Raw genomic sequence first — 16,651 nt, forward strand, 5'->3', positions numbered from 1 at the left:
TTTCTCTCTCTCTCTCCCCTTTCCACTCTCTCTGAAAAGCAATGGAAAAAATATCCTCAGGTGAGGATTAACCGCCCCCCCCCCCAAACATTAGAAAAGAAAAAAATGAGCTTTCATGTCTGCTTACAATACCTGCCCCCTGCCATTTCCCAAACTTGCCTGGTGCCTGTTAGAAATACAGACTCCTGGGTCCTACCCTTTCAGTAAGCAGGAAATGGGGTCCATGGAATATATACTTTAAGCAAGAATATGAGTAGATGCTTATGTTCTGGAAGATGGGGAAACTGCTCAACTCTAACCCCACTTCCAGCACACCCTTTGGGGGTTAAACGGAGTACACACGGGAAGCTCTGCAGAGCGCTCAGGCGGCCAGCAGGTGGCGGCACCGGACCGCGAGCTGCAGAATGCGCGCGTCCTTTGGAGAAGCGAGAGGCTCCAGGACAGCGGGTCGGTGCGGTGCTAGGGCCACCCGGCCGCCAGTCCCGGAGCGGCGCTCACGCCGAGAGGAGGGGGGCGCGGCCGGTCCCCGGCTTCATTTCAGGCTAATGTGCACATTAAGCCGTGCCTAGTGGGCTCCTGGGGCAGGAAGGCGCAGCCCTCTCTTCACCGGCACCGAGCGCTGGGATGCTCTCTACGCGGTGCAGCGGAAACCGGCCGCCTCGTGCCCCAAGACACTAGTCCAACCCGGCCGTACCAAGTACCTCTGGTTCTACTACTACCAAGGCTCCTCAGGGAACCGCGAACCCGCGGACCGCATCTTTCATTGGCAGCCGGACGGGAGGCCCCGCCCCTTTCACACAGTTCTCCTCTGTGACTGGCTCTCGGGCCCCGGCTGGCCACACCTCCTCCCCTCGCACATACACAAGAGTCACGCGCCTTTCAGTAGGAAACTTGGCGTGCAGAGGAGGATCGTGGCCCTCATCTCCCCACCCACTTACCTTGCCATTGGTCCGCGGCCCCGCTCGCGACCACGCCCCCATTCCAGCCCCCTGGCTGGGAGGGCGGGCGCCCGCTCGTGACTGGCTGGTCGGCTTGCCTCTCGTGGTAGCGGCCGGCGCTTTCTCCTCCCCCTCCTCCTACCCGCGAGCCTCCAGGTTCCTCAGCTGGCCCGGGCCCAGTCAGTGTCAGTCGGGGAGGCGGACTGCTGAGCAGGGGTGCAGACGCTCCGTTGCAATTTCGTTCAGGGGCCGGTGCCTGCACTCGCGCCGCCGGGTGGGAAGGATGAAGCCGCAGCTGGAGCAGCCACCCTATGATTGGCTGTGGCTCTTGTGAACCCGAAGTAAAGATGGCGGGCGGGCAGGCATCCGCCGCACTGCCCACTTGGAAGATGGCGGCGCGCCGCAGCCTCAGCGCCCGCGGCCGGGGGGTACTGCAGGCGGCGGTGGAACGGCTGCTGCCGCTGCTACTGCTGAGCTGCTGCTGCGGCGCGGGAGGCTGCGCCGCGGCGGGCGAGAACGAGGAGACGGTGATCATCGGGTTACGGCTGGAGGACACGAACGACGTGTCGTTTATGGAAGGGGGGGCGCTGCGGGTGAGCGAGCGGACTCGGGTCAAGCTGCGGGTGTACGGGCAGAACATCAACAACGAGACATGGTCCCGCATCGCCTTCACGGAGCACGAGCGGCGGCGCCACAGCCCTGGCGAGCGCGGGCTGGGGGGCCCCTCGCCGCCAGAGCCGGACAGCGGCCCCCAGCGCTGCGGCATCCGCACATCAGATATCATCATCTTGCCCCATATCATTCTTAACCGCCGCACATCGGGCATCATAGAGATCGAGATAAAACCGCTGCGCAAGATGGAGAAGAGCAAGTCCTATTACCTGTGCACATCGCTGTCCACGCCAGCCTTGGGCGCCGGCGGCCCGGGGTCCGCGGGTGGCACGGTCGGGGGCAAGAGCGGCTCCGGTGTGGCCGGGCTCCCGCCGCCCCCGTGGGCTGAGACCACCTGGATTTACCACGACGGCGAGGACACCAAAATGATTGTGGGCGAAGAGAAGAAGTTCTTGCTGCCCTTTTGGCTGCAGGTGATCTTTATTTCGCTGCTCCTGTGCCTGTCGGGCATGTTTAGCGGCCTCAACCTGGGGCTCATGGCCCTGGACCCGATGGAGCTGCGCATCGTGCAGAACTGCGGCACCGAGAAGGAGAAGAATTACGCCAAGCGCATCGAGCCCGTGCGCAGGCAGGGCAACTACCTGCTGTGTTCGCTGCTGCTGGGCAACGTGCTGGTCAACACCACGCTCACCATCCTGCTCGACGACATCGCCGGCTCAGGCCTGGTGGCCGTGGTGGTCTCCACCATCGGCATCGTCATCTTCGGGGAGATCGTGCCCCAGGCCATCTGCTCCCGGCACGGCCTGGCTGTAGGAGCCAACACCATCTTCCTCACCAAGTTTTTCATGATGATGACCTTTCCCGCTTCTTACCCAGTCAGCAAGCTGCTGGACTGCGTCCTGGGCCAGGAGATAGGCACAGTCTATAATCGGGAAAAACTGCTGGAGATGCTCCGGGTCACGGACCCCTACAACGATCTCGTTAAGGAGGAGCTGAACATTATCCAAGGGGCGCTGGAGCTCCGCACCAAGACGGTGGAGGACGTGATGACTCCCCTCCGGGACTGCTTCATGATCACCGGTGAAGCCATTCTGGACTTCAACACCATGTCGGAGATCATGGAGAGCGGCTACACTCGCATTCCAGTGTTCGAGGGAGAGCGCTCCAACATCGTGGACCTCCTCTTTGTCAAAGACTTGGCCTTCGTGGATCCAGATGACTGTACTCCCCTGAAAACCATCACTAAATTTTATAACCACCCCTTGCACTTTGTTTTCAATGACACCAAGTTGGACGCTATGCTGGAAGAATTTAAGAAAGGTGGGAAATTTTGGTATCTTTCATTGGCTTGCTCTTTTTCTCTCTCCATACTCCTCCCTGCTTGAGTCCTCAACCCTCAGACCAACCCCCCAAGGCGAGTTGACCGGAATTTCTCCTCTCTTTTAATTGCAAAGTTGAAAGGGTGGCGTGGCTTTGGGGGATGGGTTCAACTAGTAAGCGCTTCTAGGTTCTTTAAAAGCACAAGGCTGCCATCACTTGCTTTTTCCCATATCGAAAACGTAGGCTTCCTATTTTCTGTGCATGCTACTCTTCGCCGCTCTGGTCTTGAGTGCTCTGCTGCATTCATTGCCCGGGTTCTGAGTGGATAGATGAAAGGAGGGGGCGGCTAATGCCATGCTATGCCATTTGGTTGACATGTACTAATCGCAGGCATTTGGAAATCATTTCAATAGCTTTTCTAAACCCAATACAGCCCTTTTCCTCCTCCTCAAACATTCACTGACGTTTCAGAGATTGGAGGTGCATTTTCCAATAGCTTTTGTTCCTGGTTGTCCGCTGACCTGTGGGGGAAGATTGAGGTCTGCCTTTGATGATAGAGGATGGGATAAACCAAGTATCACCAAAAAAATTCCCTCCTTTGAGTGTGACTTGCCTTAGCTAGAAAAGACGGGTTTTAAAACACTGAAGTTCTTTATTAATGTATAACTTGGAAAGACTAGAGGTAAGTTAACCTTTTATGAGGCTATAACTTGTCTAGCGTTCTTCACTATTTGTTTATGTTTACCTGATAACAAATAAAATTTCCCAAACCAAGTGTGGTTTTGGCAGAAAATCTGAACCTTTAACAGTGGGATGAATCCCTCTATTATGGTTTATTTATTCCTTGAGTTTTTCTGGTGTAAAAGTGTTCTTTATAACCTTGACCACCCGGTACATTAAATTGCAGTATATCTCCAAGTCAGCATCCACTGTTCCGGGGAATTTTAACAGGGAAGAGAAGTGCAGAGTCTGAGGTGCTCACCTTTCTTGCATCGTGGTATTTTTGTTTGTTTGTTTTACCATGTAATGTACAACTAAATAGCAGGTCATATACTATTATTGCTGAAATTCTGCCTTCAAAAAGTTTCCAGTAAATATCTTGTGCTGTTATTTGAAAACCAAGGGAGGTTGAGTTTTTAAATTGCTATCATGCTAGTGCATATGCACATATTAAAATATCTGTATACACTTTAAAGACCTGATAGTCCTCAAAACTAAGTTTTCCTTCTTCAAATAGAATTTTGATCACAGATAGTGGTCTCTCCACTGAAAAAGACCATGCATAAGAGTGACAGCTCACTGTATGTGATGATCTCAACGTATTTATAGAGTGTGTGGTTGTCCTAATTCCATTTCCCTGCCTGAATGGGGTCCTGTCTGGAACAGGGACCACATTGCAGTAATTTTCAGATAAAGGAATAGAGCAGAATGTGCTTCTGAGATCGGTAATTTGCATTTAAAAGCAGAAGGAGATTCTTCTGGGTTCTTAAACAGTAAAAAGAAAATGTCCATTATCTCTAGGTGACAGCTTCTTTTGGCCATGCCATTATTCTTTCACTGCCGAGTTGTTAATTAGACCATCTAACCAGTCCCTTCTTTCATTTTGCAGTAATATCTGTAATACAGAAAGATATCTTTAAATGCTTGAAAATGCCTATGAAATACTTTCTTTTTTTTCTGTTGCTTAATTTCCCAATATCAATACAGATCATTTATTCTCTGTTTTTTTATTCAGAATGTTTGCACATCTGATGGATTGATAGCAGTCTGTACTCCCTGCAGAAGCCTTTAATTCACTTATGTATCTTTTTTCTGTGGGAGTTTAGTTCTGTACCTCACAACTCATTAATCCTGCTTCTAACTCAAAGTTTCAAAATTTGCATTGTTTTGACATTTGTTTTTGGTTGTCCTTGAACAGTTTTTCTATGACTGATTTATTTTCATGAGGAACTGCTCCCCCCCCCCCAAATTACCTCGCACAGTATTTTTGAACTATATCACTTAAGTGGTTCAAGTAGGAATATTTTCTCTTGAATTCTAGAAAAATAATAATACACAGATTTTAATTTTGTCCTTAACCAGAGTAATGTACTTGGTCAAGGAGACAGTACAAGTTACAGGTACCTTCAAGCTAGTGGCATATTTGGAAGAGTGGACAAAGTGCAGATGGGAAATTCGGGTCATGATCTTAAAAGGATAGAGTGGGTGGGTGTTATTTAAACTCTGGGAATAATTGATTTTTTGTCGTTCTTTTTTGGATCTTTTTTTAATGATTTTGTCCCTCTGACCTTATTAACAACTGTGTATGAGTTAAAATATTTCAACTGATTTCTTTCTTCTTCGTTTTCTAACTCAGTTATGAAAATGCAGATAATCAACTGTTGTTTTTCTGTATTGAACAATGGTGTGTGGGTTGGTTCGAAGGCTTTTTATTCTTCCCGTTCCTTCTTTCTACTAACAGTACCCACTGTTAGCCCCCCAAAACTGGTTAGATCATGAAGCCAGATCTCATTGATAATTACCCTTCCTAATTAAGAATGTCTTCATTGAAGCCTTTCCTGTATGTAGTTGTACGTCGTTAGTCTGAGTTATTCTTTACTAAGGAGGGGGAAATTTCCTATAATGTGTAAAGAAATGAAAAGCTACCTTTATGTAAGTATATGTGATTGTCTTTTTTCTAATGATTAGAACTTTTGGCTACCAGGAAACTCCTAGCTTTACTTGAGGTTGGAAGACAGTAATCATGCTAATTTTGCAGTTAGCTTATTATTATTGCTTATTTACTCTGTGCCAGGTACAGTGCTGAGTGCTTTACATGAAATCGCCTTGTTTTTAAATTTCATAATAGCCGAGTGAAGCATTTTCTCCATATCTTAAATGAGGAAATCGAGGCCTTAGGTTAAATGACTTGTTCAAGGTCACACAGTAATTTGTTGACTTGGGATTTTAACTCAGGTCTGTGTGACAGCCAACCGTGTGCTCTTAACCACACTGTTATGCTGGCCCCCTGGATCCTGCTTTTACATTTCTATTTTCATTGAGTGTGAGATTTGGTGAAAACATTGCCTCAGAGCTTGTTGGGCAACAGACCCAGAAATGTATTTAAACATATATCTGGCTTTAAACTCAATGCTTCTGTGATGTTGTACATAACAGTTGGTGTCCCCACTTTTGCCATTAAAGCAAATCGCTTTTTGGCCTGTGCTATCCTAAATCTAACTAATTAGTATTTCCACGTCAAGCATCAAGATTCATTTTGAACATGTTTTATACTAAACTAGCATGTGCTGCTTTAGTGGGCTGTTTTCCTAAGAGCTAAAATGTTTTACTTTTCTTTCCTATCTGTTTGTGTGCCAAGAGGGACTCAAACTCAATTTTGTATTTTAATCTTAATTTTATTTACATTTTTTTGTAGCCACCTATATGATAATTGGTCACTCATGAGCATCCTTTGCAACTTTGCCCCTCTGCTCTCCATGCAATCAGGCTTTCTCTTTTCCTCTTTTTTTCTTTTTGCTTCTTATAAATCAAAATAAGAGAATCCAAGTAAATCCCACTAGAAGATTATGAGAATTTTAGAGAATGGTCTATAGCAAAATAGTGTAGTGGAAGGAAAAGCTAAATTAAAGGTTGCTACCTTTGTGTGCAGAAAGCATTCTAGAGGCTTTCATGTACCTGATTAAACCTTCCTAACAAAAGACTGGGGACTCTTTGCTACCTAGCTGTCTCCATGGGTGAATTAGAAGCATCAGTAACCAGTTATTGTTTTTTGGCTTTTTGTTGTTTGCTTTTAGCTTTGTAACAGTTGCATGCCAGTATTACAGAGCATGCTGTTTTATAGCTGCTAGGCACCTAGCCAGGCTGTTTTCTAGCTTTTTCACCAGATAATGTTGTTCTTCAAGGGAAGAAAGCGATGTATAGTTTCACTTAAAGTATTAGGTATACAATTCTCTCTTCCTAAACACAAGTCTTTCCATATTAATGTGCTGAGAGTTTAATATTTAAAACTTTTTTCACCAAATAAAGTATTCCACTTGCCTAGTATCTAGGAGGATGTTTTTATTGGTGTTTGAAAGTATGAATGGGATTGGGGGTTGGGGGTTGGGGGTGGGCGTATTTGTTTCAGTGATCCCACATGTTTATTAATTTGTCCAATAACACATGTTAACTATTATAATTGTGCATGTTTTTAGAACATCCTTACGAAATATCTAGATAGTATAGAATCAGAGCTGGAAGTACAGGCAGTTCGAGGATCACCTAGTCCTCCAGTGTTTGCAAAATTTACCAGATGATAAGAATTACTTGGATCACTTTTTTTTCCTCACTTAAGTTGTTTATTGTAAGATAATTGACAAATATCTTGCTGTCCTTTGTAATTTAAACAATGGACCAGTGATTTCTTCTGACCAGGACAGCAGTAAGCTAAAAACAAAATCAGGTGGCTGAATTTTCCTCCTTTACCTCTTGTGTGAAGATGAAACTTGATTTTCTTTAATCCAGAGCTGCAGCAGTGGAGCTGTTTCAGTCAACTCCTTTGTGATGACAGCTTGGCGGGTGGGGTTGAAAGTCAAAGGCAATTTGCTGATCATGTCAGACGCATTCTTGCTCTCATTGTCCATGGCTGTCATCCTGGCACTTTGCTCACTTGTAGTGGATTCCTTCACAGAACAGTAGATGATGTTGGCCAGGTTGTGTTCCTGGTAGTTCTGCAGCCCGTCAGCATCAATGTGATCCTAGGCACTCCTGCTCTCAGCACTTGCAGTGAGTGGCATTAAGGGAAAACACGGGCTTTTCTTCTGTCTTGTAGGAGCTGACAGCCTGAATCAATTAAAGATGATAGATCCTTCATCAAATTCATATCCAGAATTTAGTAATTCCAGGGCAATGCCTGATGCATCTCCAAAAGTAGGGAGTTTTCCCCCCACTTCTTTGAATGTCACCACAGACTGGTCAGAATGAGTCCTAGTAAGTATACCCCTAATTTTATCGCCAATTCCAACAATCTTCCCTTCTTTCCTGGCTGCTGTGAGTGTAGCCATCTCACTTTTCATCTGTTTAGCAACCGAGGAATGGACAGCATGGCAAAGTCCTCTGTCGGAGGACACACCAGTAAGGAGGCGTTTCTTGTCTTCAGGCACCGTAACGTCACCGTTTTCATACAGAGCCAAAGATCCTGTTCTGTACACGTGGGCCACTTTCAGCTTCCCCTCAGCTCGGGCATATTTTGCTGCTGCTACCATTTTTATAGACTTGGTAATTTTCTGGATGTTTTTGATTGACTTTAGTCACCTGGTAATTTCTTTCAAAGTTGCCATATCTCGAACTTGGATCCATTGCAGCTGCACAGCCCAGCCAGAGGCCTCAAGGACACCCACGAAGAAAACATGGTGGTACTGACCCCTCACTTGGGTCACTTACTAAATATAAGGTCCTCAGCCTCACTCAGGAACCTCCTGAACATTCCAGAATCTCTAGGGAAAGGGGCTTGGAATCCAGATAGTTAACAGCTCCCCTGAAGTAGTTCTTACGATTAGGTGAGTTTGGGAAACATTGGTCTAGTCAACCTCTTAAGTAAGGAAAGTAAACCCTGAGAAGGAGAGCAGGTAGCATTAACAGGACTGGAACCCATGTCCCTGAACTGACTAGACTGGAGTTCTTTCCACTCCATCAAGCAGGCCTCCTGGCCCCCAGTTGAAGGTACCTGCATCATTGAAATGATTGCGCCATTGAAAAAGCAGTATTCAGGTTTGCATTGATTTTCTTGTGATTTTGATGTCAGTATTTTTGATACCCTGGATTCAAGCATCTTTGACAGACATTTTGTTACAAAGATGGTAAGTCTGAGTGTGTGAACTCGTTAACTCTGCTGAGATCAGACTAGGAGGGTATTTTAGGAAATATCTAGATATCTTGAAGCCTCCGGTAGTTAAATGTTAGATATTTCTTTGGAGTTAACTTGTTTTGGATATCCCTGAATCATGTTTTATTTTGGTTGTTTCTTCTATGAGAGTAATGAAGATTGGATTTGGGACTATGAGGTGCAACTTCTTTGGCTTTTATAATTTTTGTTCACATACAAATCTGTAAGATTTCCGTTGAAATACTCATCAAAGCACTTGGATGAAGCATGTGTCCCATTCATGCATCTATGTGCCCTTTTTTCCCAGGCTTTTTATAATGTAGCCTATTTTCTTCCAAAGAGTCATGTCTGATTTTTGGAGGTTATTTGTGTTAATAGGATCACAGAAGCCTGACCATAGCCTTCTAGGTCTGGGGATACCACAGTTAAGCACCGGCTCTGACTTAGTGTGATCTGGACGAAACAGGAAAATACCTTGTTCTGCATTTTCTCTTGGTTTTATGGGGATTACACACCACCTGCCCCCTCTCACAAAGGGCCCTAGAATTATTTAAATTCTGAAACATTCCAAACTACTTTGAGGGACCGGTTAGTTTTAATTAGTATTAGCAAATCTAAACACAATTTAAAATATCATTAACCAGGAAAGCCCAAAAGATATACTGAGCCAACATAATATTTTATGACTCTATTTGTTCTTGAACTACTTAAACTTTTAAGAACAAACCTGAACTCTCATTAGATGTTTACTTTATTTATGTATAAAGTAGGATATTTCTGAAGGACGCTTTCCTCTAAGTGCATGTATTTTATTGGTAGTAAACTTCAACTTCTGTAAGGTTTGCTTGGAATGTTTGTTAAACTAAATACATGGAAATGGATGACTAGGATTGAATACAATTTAATTTAGTATTGTCTTTTCATCTCTTTCTCACAATACACTAACAAGGATGAACCCCCAATCCTTCCAACACAAAAAAGGAGAGACAATAGAAGCAAGCATTCTTTTTCATCATCACACACACTGGCAACTCCCAAATGTCTGTTTAGAGGGATTATAGGGGTGGGAGGCTTTGGAAGGCAGAGCTAAGGGACTAATAACAAGCCCTCTGTAGATGGCAGTTTATTAGGCTGGCTTAGGGGTTGGTTGCTGGAGATAATGGGGCAGCTAATCCTCCTCCTGTTTTATATTAGGGCTGCCGTTGATCATAAATACTGCTGTAATGATGGCAAGATCCTCATTTCTTCATATTTTACATCCCCCTTGCTCTCAGACCTAGGTGGGAATGTTTCTCTTTCTCAATTCATGTGCTGTGGGGAGGATACCACCTGCTAATGCAAAGATTAAGAAAAATGTGCCCTTCTTGGATCTACTTTGGATAAGTGACTTACCCCCTTTAAGCCTCAGTTTTTTCCCATTGTAAAATGGGATATTTTCTAACATAGGATATTTAGTTTGAATTAATGTGATAATGGATGTAAAAATGCTTCTAATAGTACCTGACACTTAGTGCTCAATTAACCATTATTTTTATTATTTTTTAATTTATCTTTATTGATTTCAGAGAGAGGAAGGGAGAGGGAGAGAGTTGAAACATCAATGATGAGAGAGTTGTCAATGATCAGCTGCCTCCTGCACGCCCCTGGGGATGGAGCCTGCAACCCAGGCATGTGCTCTGACCAGGAATCGAACCTTGACCTCCTGGTTCATGGGTCAACACTCAACCACTGAGACACACCGGCCGGGCAATAATCAGTTTCTATCTAATATTTAAAGTGACTTTGAATCACATGTAGGATTTGGACTAGGAGATGAGCACAGAAAATACTGCTTTTGTTTAATGTCTAAATGGTTTTGTAGTGCCTTTCTTTTCCAGGCCATTTTACCAAGGGTTCATTTTTACAGAGACTAGAAAAAAAACCTTGACTTTCAGTCATTGTGCATTTCATCAGTATACTCCTTGAGGTTTTTGGGTACCAGGTAACCAAAAGAGAGAAAATGAAACTTTTGTGTGTGTGTGTGCACGTGCACGACATGCAGGGGTTGTGCAGGGCTGGTAATCTGAGAGGGAGAATGTTTTCCCATGCTAGCAAAGACAAACTGAGGGCATCATCTGATCTTTATAGGATTGGGCAAAGCCTCAGTTTTTCCTTTTACCCATCTGCAATCATAAAATGTGCTGACTCAACTTGGAGCCTCTGCAGAATGGCATTTGGGGCTTACGGAGTCCTAAGAATCATGCAAGAGATGGAAATCTTTGAGCAGGTCTTAAGAGGTATTGTTAAAAACAGCTAGAACAAGACAACATGCTTTCTCATCTCCTTCAGGATTTGTGTCCTTTAGTTACTAGTGTACCTCCTTGATTTAAGGTGTGGCAGGGAATTTATTTGCTCTTTATAGAGTTGATTACTGAACAGAGATAGAGATTTTTCTTGCTTCAGTGCTTATACTTTAGGGGCATGGGATTGGCTGGGGTAGGGGGGTGAGATTCTGCTGGAAACAAGTCAATTAGGTAAAATATTATTATAATAATACTGTGTGGGCCATCTGCTTAGGGATTTTTCTTTAAAATTTTTATTTCCTTGTTCCTGCATGCATACATTTACCTGCAAAAACTAGAAGAATATTTACCAAAATGTTAACTAATAATGACCAGCTCTTGATGGTGAGTTTTAGGGGAGGAAGCATGTTTTTCTATATTGCTTTGAGTTGTGGGGTTTTTTTTTTGAATTAAAGTATTATTAAAAGAGTAAATTTTGTAACTTGAGCCACTGGTTTAGGCATTTCAGTGAAACTCTTAGTATATTTAGGTGAAATTCATCCTTTTTTCTTAGGAAACATGGAATACTTGTCGTAATGCAGCCATGCTGTCATTTGTCATTTTATTACCCTCATCAGAAAGAATCCTTAGTGTTTAGGGTAAAATAGAAAGCTTTTTTTTTAAATTCTCACCTGAGGATATTTTTTCCACTGCATTTCAGAGAGTGGAAGGGGGGAGAGAGTGAGAAACATCAATATGAAAGAGACAGGTGGATTGGTTGCCTCCCACGCCCGCCAAGCCTTCAACAGAGATACCTCCCCTTGACCGGAATCGAACCCAAGACCCTTCAGTCTGTGGGCCAACGCTCTAACCACTGAGCCAAACCGGCTAGGGCAACAAGTAGCATTTTAAATCCCATAAAACGTGTGTGTACGCACATGTGTGTGTACATCAGCTTAGTAAAAGTAATTTTGTATGTGAAAAACAGGAATTTAGGTTTTTGAGTTGCATTTATTTTCAAAACATGCTATTAGGTGATAAAATACAGCTTGTTTAGATTTGTATCTGGACTGTCTGGAATGAAGCTGTTGATACTTACTTGATTGCCCTTATTAAATAAAAGATTGGTAAATAGTTGAGTTTCAACTAGATCTGTGCTTTCAGCATAAAGCTGTAATCTCAAGACACCTCTTATTTGGGAACATTGAGTTTCTGGAAACCGATGCTTCCTTTTGTCTATAGAAACCGTCAGTAAATCATCAGTGGTTATTATTAAAAGGAGATAAAAGAATGTTCTGGAATCACCCATTCTTGAAGCTCAGTAGTTTCTGGACTCTGATACATTTTGCTAGAATAAAATTAGAAACAACATCTAACTTTGATGTGGATCAGGTATTTGTTTTGATCATATTCCTATCAAACTATATGTTATTTATCTCAGATAAAAAGATGTGATTTTCTTTTTCCCCCTGAATGTATACAGAAACTATATTTATTTAAAGGATAAGTTAGCTATCATTTAGGCATCTTTCCTATAGTCTGTTTTTAAAGGATATCAAATGATGACACTGGATTTTGCATCTACTCCTTTATCTAACTTCCCAAGAAAACGAACCATTTTAGGGAGATAAATTGATGTTTGCTTTAATTACAAACAATATTGCCCTTAAATCACCCCACTCGTATTAGTCAACTGAATTTATTTACTCAGTTCCTTGATATTTAAAGCAGTATAAAAGTTTTGGCATGGTTACTCTTCAGTGAAGCTTATCAGTTGACACAGGACTTCCAGCCAGCATTTAAGCATACACCTCTTAAAAATGAATGGATAGCTAACATCTCTGGATTTTAAAAAAATTTATTTTCTGGATTTTTTTTTTTTTAAAGTACATTTTTATTGATTTCAGAGAGAGGAGGAGAGGGAGAGAAACATCAATGATGATGGAGTCATTGATCAAGCCCACAAGCCGGGCCTGTGCCCTGACCGGGAATCGAACCCTGATCGCCTGGATCCCAGGTCGATGCTCAACCGCTGAGCCACGCCCGGCCGGGCTGTTTTCTGGATGTTTGAAGAGAGCCTCTAATAGTCTCATAGTGAGACTGAAAGAGCAAAAAAAACCTTAATTGACGTAAGCTGGTTTAGCTCGCTTTAGCTAAAGTTTAGCAGTTACTACAACAGTTATTAACTTTGTCTGTGACCTCTTAAGGCCACTTACCAAACCAGCCATTAGTAGCAAATGTGAAAATGTGCTGCCTCTTCGTCCGTGGTTTAGATGGAGTCTTTCCTGTATTCATTCCACCCGCGTGGTTTGAGGCGCCCAGCTAGGATGAATGTAAGGACCTCCTAAGGCTTCCTTAGCCTCACCTCACGTCCAGAGGCTAACGGAGGCTTTTCTGGTAGAGGTGTGTGTCTTTGGGAGTCTGTTTTCCCTTTCCCCTTTTACTGCAAGATTGCTTGAGGGACAGGGAGCTCCGCACTTCCTTTTCTTGCCCCTGGCTTCATCTGTTATCCTCTGCAGCCTGGCTTCAGACTTGCCACAGCCAGTGACTTCCAGTGTTGCCAAACCCACATCTGGGTTGTCGTCCTTCCTAGCCTCCTTGCCTCTTTTGCTGCTTCGGGCACTGAGTCGAGAGTCCCTCTTCTTTCTAGCTTGGCTCTTGCCCTGTGGCACGGCATGGTCTTGATTTTCCTCCTGTTTCTCTGACTCTTTCCTTCTCACTTTCAGGTTCCTGATTTCTTCTTTCCATGTCAAATTGAGCATCGCCCAACAATTTTTCCTTATCTTTCCCTTCCATGGTCTTTTTTCATCTTCAGAAAACTTTTCTTTACTCATCTTATTCATAAGCATTTATTAAGCATCATATAATGAACTGTGTGTAAAGGTGAATTAGTTGTATTTCCTGCTCTCAAGTTACTTGCAATACATATGAATTTATATTCTCTTTCATCCTGTATCTTATTATCCAAATTAATTGATGTATTTTAAAAATGCCTCTTACCTGTTTTTGTTTTCTCTCCATTCCCACTGCCACTACTGCAGCTGCTACTCTTTTTGTTTGTGCCTTGTCCATTGCCTCCTGTGTTTTAGGTGCTCCAAAAGTGCATTTTGAATGAATGAATGAAGCAATTAACTTGTCTATCTGGATTATTATAAAACTTCCAAGATGGTTTCTTTTATTTTGTCTGTTTCATCAAGTATACCTCTGCAAGTTGATCCTCCTTAAAAATAACCTTCATCTTGCCCAGCCGGGCGTGGATCAGCGGCTGAACATCGACCTAGGATCCGGGCGATCGGGGTTCGATTCCCTGTCAGGGCACATGCCCAGGTTGTGGGCTTGATCAATGACTCTCTCATCATTGATGTTTCTCTCTCTCTCTCTCTCCTTGTCCTTTCCTCTCTCTGAAATCAATAAAGATATATTTTTTTAAAAAACTTTCATTTTAACAGTATATTAAAAGCCTTTTGTAACTAAAATAAGATATTATTGGCTATGTACTGAACTGTGTTCCCCAGCAAATTCATATGTTGAACCATAACCCCCCAGTGTGATGGTATTTGGAGATGGGGCCTTTGGGAGGCACTTAGGGTCAGATGAGGTCATGAGGGTGGGGCCCTCATGGGGATTAGTGGCTTTATCAGAAGAGGAAGAGAGAGATCACTCTCTGCCATGCACTGAAACAGTGAGAAAGCAGCCACCTTCAAGCCAGTAAGAGGGCTCTCATCAGGAACTGAATTGGCTAGCACCTTGATCTTGGACTTCCCAGCCTCCATAACCATGAGAAATAAATGTCTTGTTTACACCATCCATCTGTGATACTTTGTTATAGTAGCCCAAGCCCACTAATACAGTCTTTTTTAACCTATCAAAATAGCCAGGATAGAAAAAAAAAAAAGATAAAAGCACTATGAATAACTTATAGATCTTTGCTGTACATCATTGTATCTATAGTTAACATTGTACACTTAAAAATTTAAGAGGGTAGATCTCATTATTCTTAGCATCATAAAACTAAATTAAAAAGAAAAGAAAAAATGATAATATCCAAATATCAAGGCCACATGAGATATGAACTCCTCATATTGTCTCTCCTACTTCTTTCCCCTTGACTCTCCTTGCTTTAGCCACACTGGCCTTCTGGCTGTTTCTTGAACACTGCAGGTCCTCTACGAATGTCCTGCTTTAGGGCATTTGTAGTTGCTGTTCTCTTTCCCTGGAATGTCCTTTGCCCAGGTAGTTTTATGACTCTCTCCCTTCCTTCATATCTTTACTCAGATTTCACCAGGTCAGGGGGGCTGTCTGTGGCCTTCCTATCCAAAATTTCAGCCCCTCCCTTATAATACTTACCTGCTTTCCCTTTATTTTTCTCTTCTTCACCATATGATCTATTATATCTTTTGCTTACTTAATTTTTTATTTTTGGCCTGCCTTTCCCACCAGAACATATGCTCCGTGAAGGCAGGGACTTTTGTCTGTCTTGTTCCCTTCTATATTCCCAGGGCCACAAGAGGGCCTGACACGTAGGTGTTCAATAAATATTGTTGAATGATTGGAAGCGCGGTGTGAGACAAGTACTCTTTTTATAATATTGATGGTTGTGTTAATTGGTATAATCTTCCTAGAAAGTAATTTGGCAGCATACTTAAGAACCTTATGCTTTTCGCATATCCTTCACTTACCAGCTACACTTCCAGAAATCCAGTATCAGGAATTAATCAGAAATGCATGTAAAACTTAAAACACAGATGCTCATCTCAATGTATTAAACAAATTAACTTTTATTTTTAAAAAGTTGTGATAAATATACATAATATAATATAAAGTTTGCCATAATGATTTTTAAGAGTGTTAAGTACATTCACATTGTTGTACAAACCAATCTCCAGAACTCTTTTCATCTTGCAAAACTGAAGCTCTTTACCAATTTCAACAACTCCCTGTTCATTCCCTCCCTCCCCCAGGCCCTGACAACCACCATTCTACTTTGTCTCTGAATTTGACTACACTAGGACCTCATATGAGTGGAATCATATAATATTTGTCTTTTGTGACTGGCATATTTCATTTAACATCATGCCCTCAACTCATTTTGTAGCATGTGTTAGACTTTTCTTCCTTTTTAAGGCTGAATAATATTCCATGGTATGTATGCGGTATCTTTTTTTATCCACTCATCCATCCATGAACACAGGTTGCTTCCTCCTTTTGACTGTTGTGAGTAATACAGGGTGAACATGAATGTACAAATATATGTTCAGGCCCCTGCTTTCAGTCCTTTTGGATGTATATCCAGAAGTAGAATTGCTCGATCAGATGGTTATTCTGTTTATTTTTTGAGGAGCTAAATATTTTTTAAAATAGCAGAAAAATTATAAACAATCTAAAAATCCAGTATTGAGGAATGGTTAAGCAAATCTGGGCATGTACATATAATGCAGCCATTTAGAGTAACCTTATAAAGTTTTTAATAACATGGGGAAATGATTATTTTAACTAAAAAGAGCAACATGGTCCCAACTGTTTTTAAAAGTACATAAAAGACTGATAGGAATATACCAAAATGTTAATAAAACGGGATGATTTTTATATTTATCTTATACTTTTCTATATTTTCTAAGTTAAGCAGGCATTAGTTCATTTAATCAAGGTTAAATCTT

At 42.6% G+C, this 16,651-nt stretch overlaps 1 protein-coding gene and 1 pseudogene across 4 annotated transcripts in view; one reads left to right on the forward strand and one right to left on the reverse strand.

The window, feature by feature from the left end:
* The first annotated feature begins 991 nt into the window (after window positions 1-991).
* Window positions 992-16,651, forward strand: part of CNNM2 (cyclin and CBS domain divalent metal cation transport mediator 2) — a 91,674-nt gene continuing 76,014 nt past the window's right edge. Inside the window, exons 1-2 of one of the 3 annotated variants that reach the window (XM_081158943.1) lie at window positions 1,108-2,870; window positions 4,606-4,718. In XM_081158943.1, coding sequence (XP_081015069.1) covers window positions 1,250-2,870; window positions 4,606-4,622 — 1,638 coding nt within the window. In that variant the 5' untranslated portion in view covers window positions 1,108-1,249 and the 3' untranslated portion in view covers window positions 4,623-4,718. Of the gene's footprint in view, window positions 2,871-4,605; window positions 4,719-16,651 lie in introns of those variants that run through there. The other 2 variants (XM_081158942.1, XM_081158941.1) reach the window with 2 other exon arrangements.
* Window positions 7,365-8,194, reverse strand: LOC308566968 (ATP synthase subunit gamma, mitochondrial pseudogene; annotated as a pseudogene). The gene has a single exon. The product of its transcript is annotated as an ATP synthase subunit gamma, mitochondrial pseudogene (transcript).

Source organism: Miniopterus schreibersii (genome assembly GCF_964146895.1).
Source record: "Miniopterus schreibersii genome assembly, chromosome: 14".
NCBI lineage: Eukaryota > Metazoa > Chordata > Mammalia > Chiroptera > Miniopteridae > Miniopterus > Miniopterus schreibersii.